General features: G+C 41.6%; 1 protein-coding gene across 3 annotated transcripts in view; it reads left to right on the forward strand.

Annotated features, from left to right (window-relative positions):
* PHACTR3 (phosphatase and actin regulator 3) overlaps positions 1-15,380 on the forward strand; it is a 105,438-nt gene that overhangs the window by 52,463 nt on the left and 37,595 nt on the right. For all 3 annotated transcript variants that reach the window (XM_069871975.1, XM_069871976.1, XM_069871977.1), the window contains exons 2-5: positions 3,907-4,068; positions 4,928-5,005; positions 9,055-9,237; positions 13,915-14,118. In XM_069871975.1, coding sequence (XP_069728076.1) covers positions 3,907-4,068; positions 4,928-5,005; positions 9,055-9,237; positions 13,915-14,118 — 627 coding nt within the window. The remainder of the gene's footprint in view (positions 1-3,906; positions 4,069-4,927; positions 5,006-9,054; positions 9,238-13,914; positions 14,119-15,380) is intronic.

The following is a 15,380-nucleotide window of genomic DNA, read 5'->3' on the forward strand; positions in this document are numbered from 1 at the left end:
GGCATTTTTCAGAATCACTGATCAACCACAACTGCTGCTTATGTAAACAGAAGCTGCAGATACTCAGACTTTCTGAAGGGTCAGACCCTGCAGGCAAATGTAATGAATATCATGGTTTGTTTCCTTCTCTATTGCCTGGTTTATTCTGCAGCCCAGAGCACTACTGCAGAGCAATACCCATCAGGTCAGAACCTCTCCCCTCATCTGATTTTGATGTCTCAGACAGCAATCCATTCACACTGTTGACTACTATTAGGAGCTCTAGAAACTGCCACAGCTAGCACTGTAAGAAACTCGCCCAGCATCATCAGCAGGGGCACAGCCACATTCATTTCCATCCCTTTGACACACACAGAGGAGATAACACCTGTGCGATATACAAGGGATTTGGTTTGGATCTGGAGCTCCAGCACAGGAGCCTTTGCCCTCAACAGAGTACAGCAGAGACTTGAAAGTAATTTCTGTATAAATAGCCAACAAGCTTCAGTCAGAGAAAAATGTTGTGGCCCCATAGGGCTGACAACCATCTCCTTGGGGGACAGCGTGGAATTAGTTGGTCTGTCTCAGCAGCGATGGCCAAGCAGAGTGTGGCCTCTCTGTGTTGGGCAGGGTTAGGTTGCTGTGCTGTGGGTTAAGCTTGTGCTTGCTTGACCCTGTATAACAACTGTCCCTCATCCTTCCATGCTACACAGCTAGTTAAGCTGTTGCTTATTTCTCCCTGCTGATTCGGAGAGTCTTGATTTGGCTCTTGACTGTTTATATTTTGCAGACATCCTCTATGTAATTACATGGCCTGGCCCCAGGCTATCAGGCTCTGGAAGAAATAACCGCATTATTCCACAGAACAGTTCACATAATTAAAATATTGACTGCAGATTAAAAAAATGTGCTGAATATTTCACAGAGTGGTTGGAGGGTTGGCAAGACTTGGCAGCTTGCGGGCTGCAGGAACTGGCTGATATTTAGGCGTGCCTTCTCCTTCAGTATTCACTGCTGTACGTGGGAACTGCTTTTTGTGCTGTCAACTTCTTATCTCCCCAGCAGCCAACCCACAACCAAGAAAAAATGAACTGACTGGAAATGAGGAGCTTCAAGGGTTTTCTTGTGATTCTTTTTGCCAGTGAGACCATTTCCTTGTTATTTATGACTTCAGGACATCTGTCTTACTGTGTCTCTATCTATTTTTATTGGTGTCCATCTCTCCAAATGCACAGTGTAGGAATATGGTGAGAATGGACCAGGTGATAAACCCACTTGCTTAAGAACTGCCGGTACCATATGAGAAACATTAATAAAGTTAAAAAGCCCACAGAAACCTCCACCAGAACATTTGTTTTAGTTCCTCTTCCTTTTTTTTGACATTTGATATTTATCTGTATTTCATCTGTAACCAAAGTCTAAGCCATAAATTTAATTACATTCCGAAATCCTTACATTTCCACAACCAGAGGGGATGGAAGAAACACAGCTGACAGGGCTGGCAGAAACTACAGAATCATCCGTCACTACAGGGCACTTCAGGAATGCTTAGTGCCTTTGCTGTATCTCCCCTTTCTCTTTCCTAGGGTAATATCTGAGATAATAAACTGTGCTAGACGCATACAGGTTTGGGTTTGAACAACCTCCCGGTTCTGTCTACATCCCCTCCTATCTGGCAAAAAAATGTAAAATGATCTCATGCTACAAGTGTTAAACACGACGTGGATGATGCCTAAATCACTTTGCACACACCTACATCCTGAATAAAATGCAGTAGGATCAGTAACTTGATAAGGTACTGCTTTAAATCAGCTTCTTATTCGATCTTCACTTCCATGCTAGAGAAATTTCTGGAATGGTAGGAAGTATTTGAGCAGCAGTGCAGTCTCACTAGCAAGGACCAGGGACAGCTGAGCTGAGGCTGTCCTGCTCCTCTGTGTCTTCCAAGGACAAGGGTGTGATTTACAATCTGACCTACAGCTCTTTTGAGGTGAGCTAATTTTGTGAATATTTCCATTCCCACACAAGGGGTGTCACAAGAAATGGCCAAATGCTATTTTATGAGGCTTCTATTACAGCTTTAAAGTAATCATAATAGCAAATTAATAGCAGATCTAGTCTGCCATCTTTCCATTCCTGTTGCCATCTCTGTAATCAAGAGCAGTTCTGCTGCGTTGTTTCTGGGCTGCTTCTCATTTTTGAGTACTCAGTTAGGAAAGGAGCAGGATGCCTTGGCACTCCAGCCATGGTCTGTAGGCTAGTGCCCTCCTTCTAATTTAAACTCCAAGATACACTCTGTGGGATGTGATAAAATATGCTCTAAAATCAGTACATACAAAGAGAAATTCACTGAGCACGTACTGTGGTGTGTGTGAAATTGTTACTGCCTTTTCTCTGTTCTGATAGTTCACGTGGCCAAGTTTTTAGTTTGTCTCCACTGAATGATTCATGTCTATTACTGGTATTTTCAAAATTAAATGGAAGAGGAGGAATGTGTTCATTCTCCTGCTGTGTTTAATAATCTTCCAAAATTGTTTCCTGTTTACTTGGAAATCCCCACCTCCATGCAGTTAAGTCACATATTCACCCTCTTAACTCAAAAAGGATGCCTAGAAGATGCTGTATAGTTTTTATCTTGCAGTTATAAAGCAACTTATGACAAATGTCATTCTACAGAAAAATTACTTGGAAATGTACGCATTTGTTGCTCCACAGTTGTTTGCTTAAATCATAACGGATAGTTGAAAAAAAATACAAATTGTCATTCATGCAACATCTGACGACTGATGGCAGCTTCTCTTTTAACAATTAGTGTATTGGTGCTCAAATACAAATTTCAATAACGACAGCAATAACCCCATTTATTGAACTAGGCTATGTTCTTCCATGGCACTGGCTAGCACAGAACTGTGAATAGTCAGTATGTATTGTTTTGTGCAAGGCTTGTCTATAAGCAAAACTTACAGTGTATTTTCAAGACAAAATATTAAAAATACCTAAATTGCTTTTCCAGCTGAACAATTATCTCTGATTCCTGTGGTTTGGCTGGACAAAAGGGAAAGAATTTTCCCCTTAGCTTCCTCAAGGAATAAATTTACACAATAAGTCTAAGATTTTACTTATGTAGCACATATCAAACAAATTATTCTTATATAAAAGATTTGTAATAGCTCGCACAAGTCAGTGTGTTCTGTGTTAGCTTATGTGAAAAGAGTTCATTCAAAAGGCAGCAATATCCTGTGGCCTGAGAACAGAACTGGAAGCTGGGAATTCAGAAGGGACCTGAGCTTTCTCACACTTCTACTCAGCTTTTTGTAAAGGTCTAAATTTTTCTAAATTAACATTAAATTTACGTGATTAACTGGAGGCCACATGGGCCTGATTTACAGATGTGTTAAATTTCTACTGCTGTTATTAAAGCTGTTGGGAGCTTTCAGCTCTCCACATTTCAGAGGGCTGTAATGCAGTTACTTGCAGCCCTTGGGATGGAGAGTAATACCTTGTTGCCTTGGTGAGTACCAGGCATGGACCAAGGTAGGAAAGTGATGGAGTAGAGCATAGGGTGTACAAATTCAGCACATCCCTCTGTCTGTGGGCCTAATAGCCCTGATTAATCAATGAGGGACAGCAGCAGTGGAGGTACTGAAGTGTCTGGCATCTAGACAGGTACAGTGCAAGACCAGAGTCAGAAGAGCAGCTGGTAGAAAGCACTGGACTGGCACAGTGAGGTTGAATGTCTCTGGCTGGCATCCCTCAGCCTGGCTGCCGGCTCCAGCAATTCACAGACTTTCTTTCAAAGTCTTGCACTCCTTACCTCGGTGACTAACTGAATGTTTGCTAGCTGCTGAGCCTCTGTTTGACTCCCCTTTTTAAGTCTATTCTGAAGCATTTTATCTAACAGGTGGCTTTCCTCTCTTCCCCTCTCAGATGAGATGGAGCAGTCCCCTGCAATGCGTTCTGACTACTTGGTCTCAGGGATTCGAACTCCACCAGTGAGGAGGAACAGCAAACTGGCAACACTGGGCAGGATCTTCAAGCCATGGAAGTGGCGGAAAAAGAAAAATGAGAAGCTAAAGCAGACATCTGCAGGTAGGGTGAGAACAAGAGCATGATGCTGCATAGAGGAAGGCTTAGCTTAGATGAGATTTGTTTACATAGGAAATTTTAATGGTGGCCTGATCTAAACCTTATGCAGAGATTTCACATGTTACAGAATAATAATGTTTAAGGCTAGAAAGAGCCCAAATATATTGAACATTTAGAAGAAAGGGTCAAAATACGAGAGTGAAGCACAAGTGTCGACACTGACTGTGTTATGTGGTCTGTCCCTTCTCCAAAACAGGCTACATTGATGGCCCCAATCATCGTCACCCCTTTTATTTGGGGTGATGTTTATATAGGTCACAGTAACTTTATGGAAAGTGACAGGAGGAAGCTACAGCATGTAAAATGCCTTCCCTCAAGCAGCTGTCTCTGCAGTGAAGGAGCCCAGCACACAGCACTGCATGCTCTTGCTAGGTCTCCCGGGGTGTCCCAGGAGATCAGTAAGGAGCCAAACTCGCTTGCCTTTCCCTAAGATAGGCTGGTGCAATTCCCTCCACTTGCCCTGATATCCTGTGGAGTGTCACAGTGAAGGACATAGCTCCAACGTGCTGTATTAAATGGTATGAAGGCTTTAATATTGCCATTACTCTACACTCAATGTGATCAGACATATGTTAGATGATAACTCACAGCTCTGCCTACGGGTGAATTCATAGCTGTTTTAACGAAGGAAAGGGCACAAACAGGCTGACCAGTCCATACTCCCCAAACCAAAATCCTTGCATTTCTTTCCAACCACACAGTAGTTGAGACTATAGGCGATTTCCACATTGCATCTTTCTCATTCCATTGTATGAATGTTCTGTCGTTAACTGGTGCTGTGCTATGCTACTACTTTGTGCAGTGCTGGAGAAGAAGATGACAGCACGACAAGGTCGGGATGAACTCATTAAGAAAGGCCTTCTGGAGATGATGGAACAAGGTAAGAAAGATGTTTTTCATCTTTTTTATTAGAGTCTTTTTCAAGACAACAGAGATAATTGCAGAAGAAGAAACCTAACAGGCAAATTAAAAAGGAAAACCTTCAATTCAAACAGAGAGGAAAATGCATTATCTGAATTAAGCATGTCTGTCTGCAAATTCCTCCCTGCTGCAATCAATCCATGTAGGTTTTTTGTTGAAGCTTTACCATTTTGGATGCAACTCCATCTTCATTTGATTTTGATGGTGCAATCTGAGCTGGTCTGTATGTTTATGCAATTGCTCTGAACCTAGCTAAATCCTACTGCCAAGGAAGTCAGCTAAAACTGGTATAAATATAAACTTAAACACGCAGATGCATTCAGCTAACATGTACAACCCATTAATCCAAATCTCATAAAATGATACTAATCTGATGTTTTCAGCTGTCTTTCCGGTAAACCAAGTTTGTGACAAAGCATATTACCATTTGGCCTGTTTTTCGCTCACATGGGAAAGTGAAGCATTTGGTAACATCATTTTAAAGCTTTCTGGAGCGCAAACCCGGTTCAGCAGAAATCATTGAATGAAAGATGGTAAAGTGTCAGAAACATGGACAAAGGACTGTGGTTCTGTATATCCTTACTTCAAAGCCTTGACAAATGCTTAGGGGAGACAGAGATCTGGGTGACTATTCTGCAAGATCCAGTGAGCTTCCAATGTTGTGGACAACATCCCAATTGCCATTTCCACCATAACAAAGATAATAAAATCCATCTCTACTTTGAAAATTTAACAGCAAAAAGTACTCTCGTGATGAAAGATTGGCCTTTGGGGAGTTTGACCAATCTGATAGCTAGAAATTATGTTCTTTGAAAGTAATAATTGAGTTTCTTTGTATAAAACAAGAGCCATGCCTATAAATAGCCTGTGGGACAATACTCAGTGATGCTATGCTGGAGTGTAACCGAGCAACTGAAGAGTCAGAAAAAGAACATTTTAAACAGATTTTTTTTTCACTGCACTAAAGCTATTTTCATATTATTGTATTGGATGTATTTTAATATGGATTTTATGTTCAAGTTAAAAAAAAAAAAATCTAGCAAACCATCAGTTTATTCTAAAATGGAAGTTTTTAGAAAACTCATTTTTAATTCTCTCCATTGAACTCTTTGTGTTCCTCATAATTCTAGATAATTAGTTGCCCTATTAGCACTACGAGATAGAAAAATACACCCCATTTCTGACAGGAGTGTCAAAGTTCCCAATAAGCCATGAATTTGAAGAGACAGGTATCGAGAGCTTTGCCAAAGCACAGTAAAATAAAACTTTACCTGTAAAGTGCATTAGAAGGTAATAATAATGATAATAATGAATAATAATAATGGAAATAATGAAGCACTTGTACTTGTGAAGAACTGGCTGGGAGGAAAACAGGTGATGCTAAGTTGCAAGATCATTTTAACAAAACTAAAATAGTTTAAATAAATATGTGTAGTCCGGTGAGAAGTGATGACAAGCTGTGATTTCAAAAAGGCAGCTGCAAACAGACTGCTTACCTGTCTGCAAGAAAACTCCATAGAGCTCCTATAAACATCAAACAAATTTTGAGGACCACCTTGCTGCCCAGAAAGGAAAGGAAAGGATGGCTGACAGTCAGTTGAAGGACGCTGCAGCTGCCTGTGAGTTATTTTTCTTTACAGAGTGTTGTGAATCTCCAGGGTTATTTTATTATAGTATTAGGAGAAGGAGCTTATTAACTGGAATCAAAAGTTGACCCAAATAATTCTCAGTAAATGATTAGTGCCCTACTTGGACTGAGCTGAAGTGGCAGCAGTTTCAAGGCTAAGTGCTTGTTTATGCAGTAAGTTGCAATTGTTGAAGCAGCAATACTGTGCTAAAAGACTGCAGTAAATCCTAGCATCCCTCTATTTCGTCAGCCTCTAGTCCACTTTCAAAGACCTGATTCCTGCTCTCTTTCATTAAATAGCCCAAACTGGGATGAAGCTGTACTCTGAGAAATCTCCAGATCTGCTTCATACATTTACAATAGCTGTGTCACACTCCAGTTTCAAAGCACAAGGTCTGTCAAGCAGCATTTTGAACTGGACTGTTTGGCTCAGAGCAAACCACAAAGGTTGTGCAGAATATGCATCAGTCTGTGAGTAGCCCATGGTGAAATTGCACTGTCCTTGCTTTGGTGATGAGTCATCCCAACAGGTTATGTCACCCTGTCTCCTCATACAGCCCCAAAACCCAGGCACACCACGCAGACAAAGCTCCACAGCCTGGGCCTCTTCGGTCTTCTCCTCTCCAGCTCTGCACACAGCTTTGCTCTAAGGAAACAACTTGCACTCTGTAAGTGATTACAGGGTGCAGGGTCTGACACACACTGGGATTCATTCCCAACTAAATTACAGCCCTACTACTTCTGATTACTTTGCAGCAGACAAGACTCTCTGCTGCTTTCCTTAGCAGTGGATCTAATGCCTGTGCTTCTGTGTCTGGGCTGTCTCTAAAATACAGCGTTGGGACCCACTGCCAAGCAAAGCTGCACACCCGCTTTGATCTAAGCATAAGCTGATAATTTCTGACCAGGAACATCACTGTTGTGAGTCTCAGATGCTCCTCAATGGAAATTCTTCAAAAGAGGTGACTTCTGCTTGTCATTACTTCATTAGTCATTCTGCTTTCCGTCGGCTGGGAACTGGAGGAACTCATGTGTCTGACTGCAGTTTCGTTGTGGCAGAGCTGTCAGCAGTTTGCCTTTCCAAAGGATGTGAGGAATGTGCAAAGCAGAGTTACCTTGAAAACATTTAGGGAAATTCCCTTAATATTTCTTCCCATTGTGAGCACAAAACTGACCAGGTGTAACTGCACTTAGAGCAGTGAGAGATGGGGGCTGCCTCTCAGATAACGCAGGCAGCTGTTAATACACTGATGATTATGTATAGGCTGCATTCACAATGAGCTGAAATGTAGGAATGAACTTTTTCCCCTTCCCTGTATCATAGCAACTGTGCTACTGCAGGGGCTATTTTAAGAACAGTAACTTTTCACCAAACGTGATTATGAGGCAGACTGAGTGAGCTCAGCGTGCAAAAATACTGCATCCCTTCCGCAGCATCTCTGGGCCAAAATTTGATACCCTTACCCAAAGGGGCAATAAATAAGTGCTGTTGTCCAAATAGTATTAAAAAACTGTGAATGCTAGCTATTTTAAATCAACATTCAAGAAAGTTGCCATGATATCATTGCAAAAAAACACAGCCTTGTCAAGAGCTTCCAGAAAGGAGTGTCTAGGGCTGAGAAATACAAGGTAGGAGGTCAGGAGTGGATATCGGACATGTCCATCAGCATGGAGCACTGGCTAGAGTGGGAAGTAATTGCTTTGGTTTGCAACAGTGATGTAGTTCTTGTAAATTCTGAGAGAACCATGAAGTAAAAGGATAGTTTGTATTCTGAGGAGTCTTGCCTGAATAGGAGATTACTAGAAAAGCTTCAGTCATCAAGATGCGTACAGCTGCAGGGTTTACTGGCACAAAAATCTTTCAGACTAAGCAAAGGGAGCAGTTTCTAGGTCTGCATGAAGAGAGATTTGAATTTCTGATCAGCTCAATCACACAAGACACACTTTTCAAAGCTGAGTAACTAAAACTATGCCCAAAACCTACAGCTTGGTAGGGAATATTAGCAGCCTTGTCTTCGTTAAGGCTCTGGCGTGACTGCTGGGGCAGCTGGATGGCAGCGCATCGTGCACAGAGCCTGACACGGCTCACGCGTGTCAGATCAGCCTGTGCGGGCACTACATCACGAGCTCTGCTCGTGCAAGGAATTGCCTCCTCCCAGAAACCTCTGATTTCTCATGCTTCTGCTTGTCTCCCACATAGCAGGCGCTTCCATAGCCCATTTGCCCAAGTTTAGGGATGCTCCCAGAAAAAAAAGTGCCCGTCTGAGAACACAGAGTGGATATTACCATCTAGCTAGGCTGGGCACTACAAGTGTTGCATTACAGATGCTCAGCTTTCACTGCTCACGGTTTAGTTAATATGAAATGGTTTGGTGTTTTAGACACAGAAGGCAAAGCCTGCACTGGTGATGATGCCACGAGAGCAACACAGAGTGACTCTCCAGCTCCTGCGTGCCAGACACTTGCCTCAGAAGAGGTGCAGCAAGAGAGTACAATAGCAGCCACAACGAATGTGACCTCGCTTGTTGAGGAGCTGCATTTGGATGAGCTGAAAGAAGATGCAGGTAATTGGATATGAAATGTTTTCAAAAAATATAACATGTTAAATATTTCTGCTACAGCTGCTTTATGAGGAGTCAAATATGTCAATGCATTGAAGGGTCAGAGCACCTTGCTCAGCTCAGCCCATATGAAACTGGCAACCAGTATGTAAAAAACAGTAATTTCTGAGACTGCTACCAAACTGAGGGACCACACAAAGCTCTGCATAATGGGATTAGTAGTATTATGAGACGATCCAGTCTTGGCATGGTGCCCCTTTGGTATTAGCAGTGACTGCTGTGAAGATGAAACAAGCATCTCTTAAAAACATTTTTTAAACTTCTGTGCCAAGCCTGAAATTGTTTGTCCTGGCTTAGGACTACAATGTCAATACACAGCCCACACTGCCCATCTCATCATTGTGCTACAAAATGTTGCAAATACAAGTGAAGTTCCATCCCAGGAGCACAGATAAGCTAACCCAAGCTCCTTTCATGCAACTGTGCTCCGGCAGAGCTCATCTGTGACAGCAGTTCCTTGGGACCAGGGCAGCCAGGCACAAGCAAGCAGCTGCAGGGTTTCCATTCACTTTCTGACAACCAAGAAATGCAAAGCTGCATAAATAATGCTTTATCCTGGTTTGCGAGGAGCACCATGCAGTGATTACAGATGAAGATCTGCCCCCTGGTCAATCTTTACATCTTCTCCCTCTGTCCTGGTTGCCTTTTGTTCTCCATCCTTTGCCTTCCTGTCCTGCTTTCTCTGGGGTCCCAGCCCCTGGCCACTTTCACCAAGCCCACCCCTGCCAGCTGCCGTTTGCTGAGCAATGCTGCCTGCTTATGGCCTCAGCCTGCTCCAGCAGCTCAGGATGGAAATAATTCTCTGAAGCATTTTCAATTTCTTTGCTTTATCCTTTTCCTCTTCCTTTTCCTCCTGTCCTTTCCATCCCTGTGACTCATGCAACTCGTACCCTTGTGCTGTTTTGCTTTTATAGAATATTGCTCTTCTAGCCCATTTGTAGCTCTACTCCACTCTTAATTACTTTGACAACAGAAACTCTTCTGTCATTCAAAAAGTATCTCTCCTTATGTTTGCTCCTCACGAGGATGTTTTTTGTAAGCCTAACACCACCATTCCCTCACCCATCACCTTCTTTATTTCAACTACATGTATTATTTCATCAAGAAATATCCCAAAGCACCGTACGTGAGCTTCTAAAGATTTATCCTCTCTCTTTTTTATCTTTTAAAACGGAGCCAAAATGGAGAATTGGATGTACACAGCTTCTATTAATACATGCCCTCAATGCTATTTTCCTTTCCCTTCAAACTCTTATCCTTTATGGCTGTGTTTGGTTTTGTATCACTGTAAAAATTAATTGAGGCAAACCCCATTCATCTCCCTGTTCTCAGAACAACCAGATCAAGATCTTGACCCGAATCCTTCAGGCACTGCTATTAATAGCAATATTACTCTTTTCTAGATTGTTTCATTTCATATCACTATGGAAATTTCTCTCTGATCTTCTAATTCTTATTGAGACAGGCTATACTGGAAAGATGGTGCTAAAAATATATCATGTATTTAACCATATGGCTTTGTAAAACCTAGTACTACGATTTAAAATTTACCTTACACTGTGTTCAAAATTGTGCATTGAGGTTTTCAAAAACATCCTGATTTCCTCTATGTTTTCCTCTAATCCTAGTTCCTTTTATTGCCTCCCTGGCACATCCTTTCCTCTCTTCTGTGTTTCTTTTCCTCCATTTTTTGAGTTGTCATTTTTACAGGTTCCAAAAAAATAACAGTGGGATTACCTTCTCCTATCTCTCTGGTCTGCAAGACTCCACTCCTATTTGTTGGAAATCTTCCTATCTCTTTCATCAGTGGCCTCTGGCTTTTAAAATAATTATTGTTGATCTAGTCTTTATGTGCTAATTTATCCCTGTCTGTTCATTCTAGCATTCCTGTCTCTAGTGAGTCCACTTTAAGGAATTCATTGGGTGGGAAAGCTCTTCAAAATTGTCAGAGTTTATTGCTAAGTTTATTATCATAGTGAGTTTATTGTAACGTTCTCCTTGGGCTTAATCCAGCCTCAGTACAGTAGGTGTCTTTCTACAAATGCATATGGATATTTAACCAGCTAGAAACAAAATTAATTTATTTGCTGTATACCCAATATGTCATATTTCATCTTGAGGGTGTGGGATGAAGGCTGGTTAGGGGAAGAGGAGGAAACAAAATGAAATATTTGTAGACTTCATGTTTAGTTAACACACAGAAATGAACAGCCTGGGCAGAAAGAGGGCAGTTTTTCCCACCTAACCTCACCAGGGGGCTTGGGGACAGTCCCAAGGGAGGATCTCTACCTAGTATTAAGATGGCATTTTGTCAAGTGGCACTCCATGAATAATTAGCTACTCTGGCAAAGAGTCTAGTGCTGAGCACTTGGAATATTTTCAGCGGGATAATATTCACTCTGCAGTATGAAATCTGTTAATAGGTTTGTGTACTCAAGACTCAGGTCTGCCTTCAGACTGAGTCAAACGTGTTGTTTGTACCAGAAACAGCCACAGAAAAAACCAGAAACAACCGTTCTTTGCAGGGAATATAAAATGGACATTCTTTAGGCAACAGCACACAATGGATGGAGCTCAGAAACCAGAAGATCTGTTCAACAGAGGATGAGTGTGTTTCAGATCCGCTGTCTCTGTAGGAAAGGTCTCATTTATGGCTGCTCCTCTGCATCTGTGCAAACAGCACTTTATGCCACGGGGAGGTCTACTGATTTCAGTGAAGTTACTGCCAGAAGAGTATCGCTTCACTCAGGGAAAAGCCCTCAAGTCTGACTAATTTTCCTACCAAGCTACTAATGTCTGCTCAAGCTCTAGATCTTTATGTAACAAAACCTGCTAGTGACTTAATTTTTCTCTTCCTCTATTCCAGATTTTCTCGTCTATGCAGTAGGTACAAAAATATAAAGTGATGGCAGTCTAGAACAAAGCATTTTGTTAGAAGTATATTTAAAAAGAGAATTATTTTCTTCTAAAATTCAGGCAATTATCAAACAGAGCAGCTTTCCTACCAAGCCAAATTTCACAAGAATTCCTATTAATTATGCATATTTATTCTACTTTCCTGTCTTTTTTGAATGATAAATACTCATTCCTCCTCTTCTAGGCATACTCATTAATATGTTTGTCAACAAATTAAATGCTATTATCTTGCCAATGCTATTCTTTCCAACCGCCTAAGTGCTCTGGTGCCTCCCCATGCACTCTGAACACAAGGATGTTGAATGTTCATTAATATAGAGAATTTGTATTCCAAACAAGATATAAAACTGAGCCAGGAAAAAATTTGTGACACGGCAGCTGTGAGTGCCCACTGCTGCAAGTTTTTAGGAGATGCCCTAGAATTATTTAGAAGGAAAGGTAGTTTGTTTAGAGAGTCCAAAATGCTAAAAGTAGTGGGTTTTGCCACTTATTCAGCCCAAGCAGTTTGAACCTCTCTCATGCCGAGACTTGAGCACTGAGTTCCCCATTTGGATGAGTACTTCAGCTGCTAGTGTAGGAAAAATAACCCTCATGACTGCTACTGAGCTCATAGTGGCTGGAAATGCAGTTTGGAAAGAGCTTGGCTGTGGCTGGGGTCCTAGATCACTCAGGCTCAAGGTGAGTCCCCCTGTATGCCAAGGCAGAGATCAGGACACGTAACAGAGTGTGAAAGTCAAACAGCGAGGCACTGCGTGAGTTTAAGCACTGCCAGAGTCAGCTGGTATCTGAGCAGGATTGAAGGATGTTAATTTTGGACTTCTTCATTGGAATTCCACCTGTGTCCTGTTTCAGCTTAATGCCTTTCTGGATCTATTCCCCTGTGCCCTCATCACAGCCAGGTCAATTTGATGAACTGCTCAGTGATTCAGCCTGCACTGACTTCAGGAACTAAGTGCTTTTGCCGTCTTTCAGCAGACAATCCTGAAATGAGCACTGCTTCACCATTTCAGATTAAGGCTTTGGAGATTGAAGTTTTTCTTAAGTACTTCACTCATTCTCTGTCCAACACTAGTTGCTGAGATCCACTGGCAAATCTTTTTTTATGGCAGGCATTTCTTGATTATCTACTTTAACCTCAGGAATAGCTCGAGAGTTCTGGAGTCAGGTACAGTAAGTGAAGACTTGGAAGGAAAGTTGAAGTCATGTAATAAAATAAGATAAAAATCAAGTTGGGAAAATAAATGCGTACAACAAACATTTAGAAACAGCTTTCATGTAATATTACTGATTTGATGCTCTCTGCCCTCTGGCTGCGTGCCCTTAGCACATATGAGTGCTCGGTAACTGTGCCACTGCTGCTGTGCGCTGCAAGAAAATTCAGTGCAGTTCTCAAAAATTGCTTTGCCTTGCTGTCTTCATTATAAAATAAATACAAATTTCAATAGGCTTTACAGAGGTAAGGGAATCTCAGCAGCTTTCTCAGTAACATCAAAACTAACATTTCTTCAATATTCTTATACATTTTATTTTTTACCTATCTTGGCTGGCTGTCTATTTCACACAATAATTATTTTCACTATGGCAAAGAAGTGCTTCTAGCTGTGTGCCATGTGTTCTGTTCTTCTGAATGTTCCTGGCATTGTCCCCTGGCCTATCATTAGTATTAACTTCATGTTCCATTAATTTTACTCATCTTCTTGCTAGCCAAGAAACCTTCAGCACCCACGGAAGAATTAGAAGATGCCAGCCTGCCAGCATCTGAAGACAGTCCACAAGCCTTACTTGTATCTGAATCCACAGATTCCCCCCAGAATCAGACAGAAAGAAACCCAGCACAGCTTCCCAGCCCTCCATTGGTCCCAGCTCCACCACCTAAGGCAATCTCCAAAATCACAAAGAGCGTAACAGGTCAGTCACTACTGGTCAGTAAAGAATTCCAATCCCTGATATGTTGTTTGCCTACCAAGCGCTGTATATATTAACAATATTTTTCTTACATCCTTTTTTAAGCTCATTGCTGCAAACTGCTATGAATCAGGCTGGTTATACTGAGTGAACAGAATGCTAATGATTTCCATGAACTGAGGGGTCCAATTGCCTGATAAAAACACACTGATCTTTGTACTTCATGTATTTATCTGAATCTCTCAAGGGATTATTTGTTGCACTAAAGACATGTAAAACAAATCAAACCAACGGCAAGCATCTGCTGAATCAGATGCTAATATTTATGTCATAAAACACAAGGAAGATTTAAATGTTTTCATTACCTAGCCTCCCACTGGATAACAGTAGAACAGCCAAAACCAAGTTCAAGTCAATAGGTTCTGTAGAGGTTTCTGTCTGAAGGGTTTGGTCTCTTGGGTAGGTCTGAGCTCAAGCTATGAAATCTGATCTAGTTACACAGAACACACGTAAGTGATACACCTGGCGCTCACAAAGCAATTCTCCCTGCCAGACTTCATTGAATGTTTCAAGAGCAATTCCCCTGGGCCTGATTTTCTAATGTATTGCCAATGTTGTTACATTTTCCAACATTCTGGCACTGCAGAAAGGGTGTTAAAGTGAATATGATTTTAGCTTGTTCCAATTTTAGGGCCCCTACATATGGTAAAAGCAGTTAAAAGGGCCTTATTGCAAATTAGAATCAAGTCATGACATCTAAATGTCAGACCTGTTGGATATTTAGACTTTTAAATGACAGCCATTATCTCAGCCCTGATTTGCATCCATACTTATCTGCTGGCACACAGAATAGGGTTTTCAAAGTCCACAGGAAACAAAATATCAGAGAGGCATTGTGATCTGACCACTGGGGTTCACAGAAAATATAGGAGGGTTCAGTCTTTTTGAGGAAAATTGCAAGTATTTGTTTCTCATGGAAAATAGCCATATTTTGTCCATGCTTAAAAGCCATAAGAATTTAAGCAGGAGCTGGAATCCAAATGGGATTATAATGCTCCTTGGAAGCTGCTGTTCAAATTGCTTCAACAACCTCTGCTATGAGTCAGGCTCTAGCCTGCCCCTTCCACCTTGCAACATGACGAGGCACAACCAGACAACCCTTTAACTTTGCTCAGCTGATGAGAAGGCCACGCTCTGCGGGAGATGTGGACTATTTGGAAAACCTGACCCATAGATGGGAACAGATTACACGTCCACAGGCCCTT

Source organism: Phaenicophaeus curvirostris, chromosome 18 (assembly GCF_032191515.1).
Source record: "Phaenicophaeus curvirostris isolate KB17595 chromosome 18, BPBGC_Pcur_1.0, whole genome shotgun sequence".
Taxonomy (NCBI): domain Eukaryota; kingdom Metazoa; phylum Chordata; class Aves; order Cuculiformes; family Cuculidae; genus Phaenicophaeus; species Phaenicophaeus curvirostris.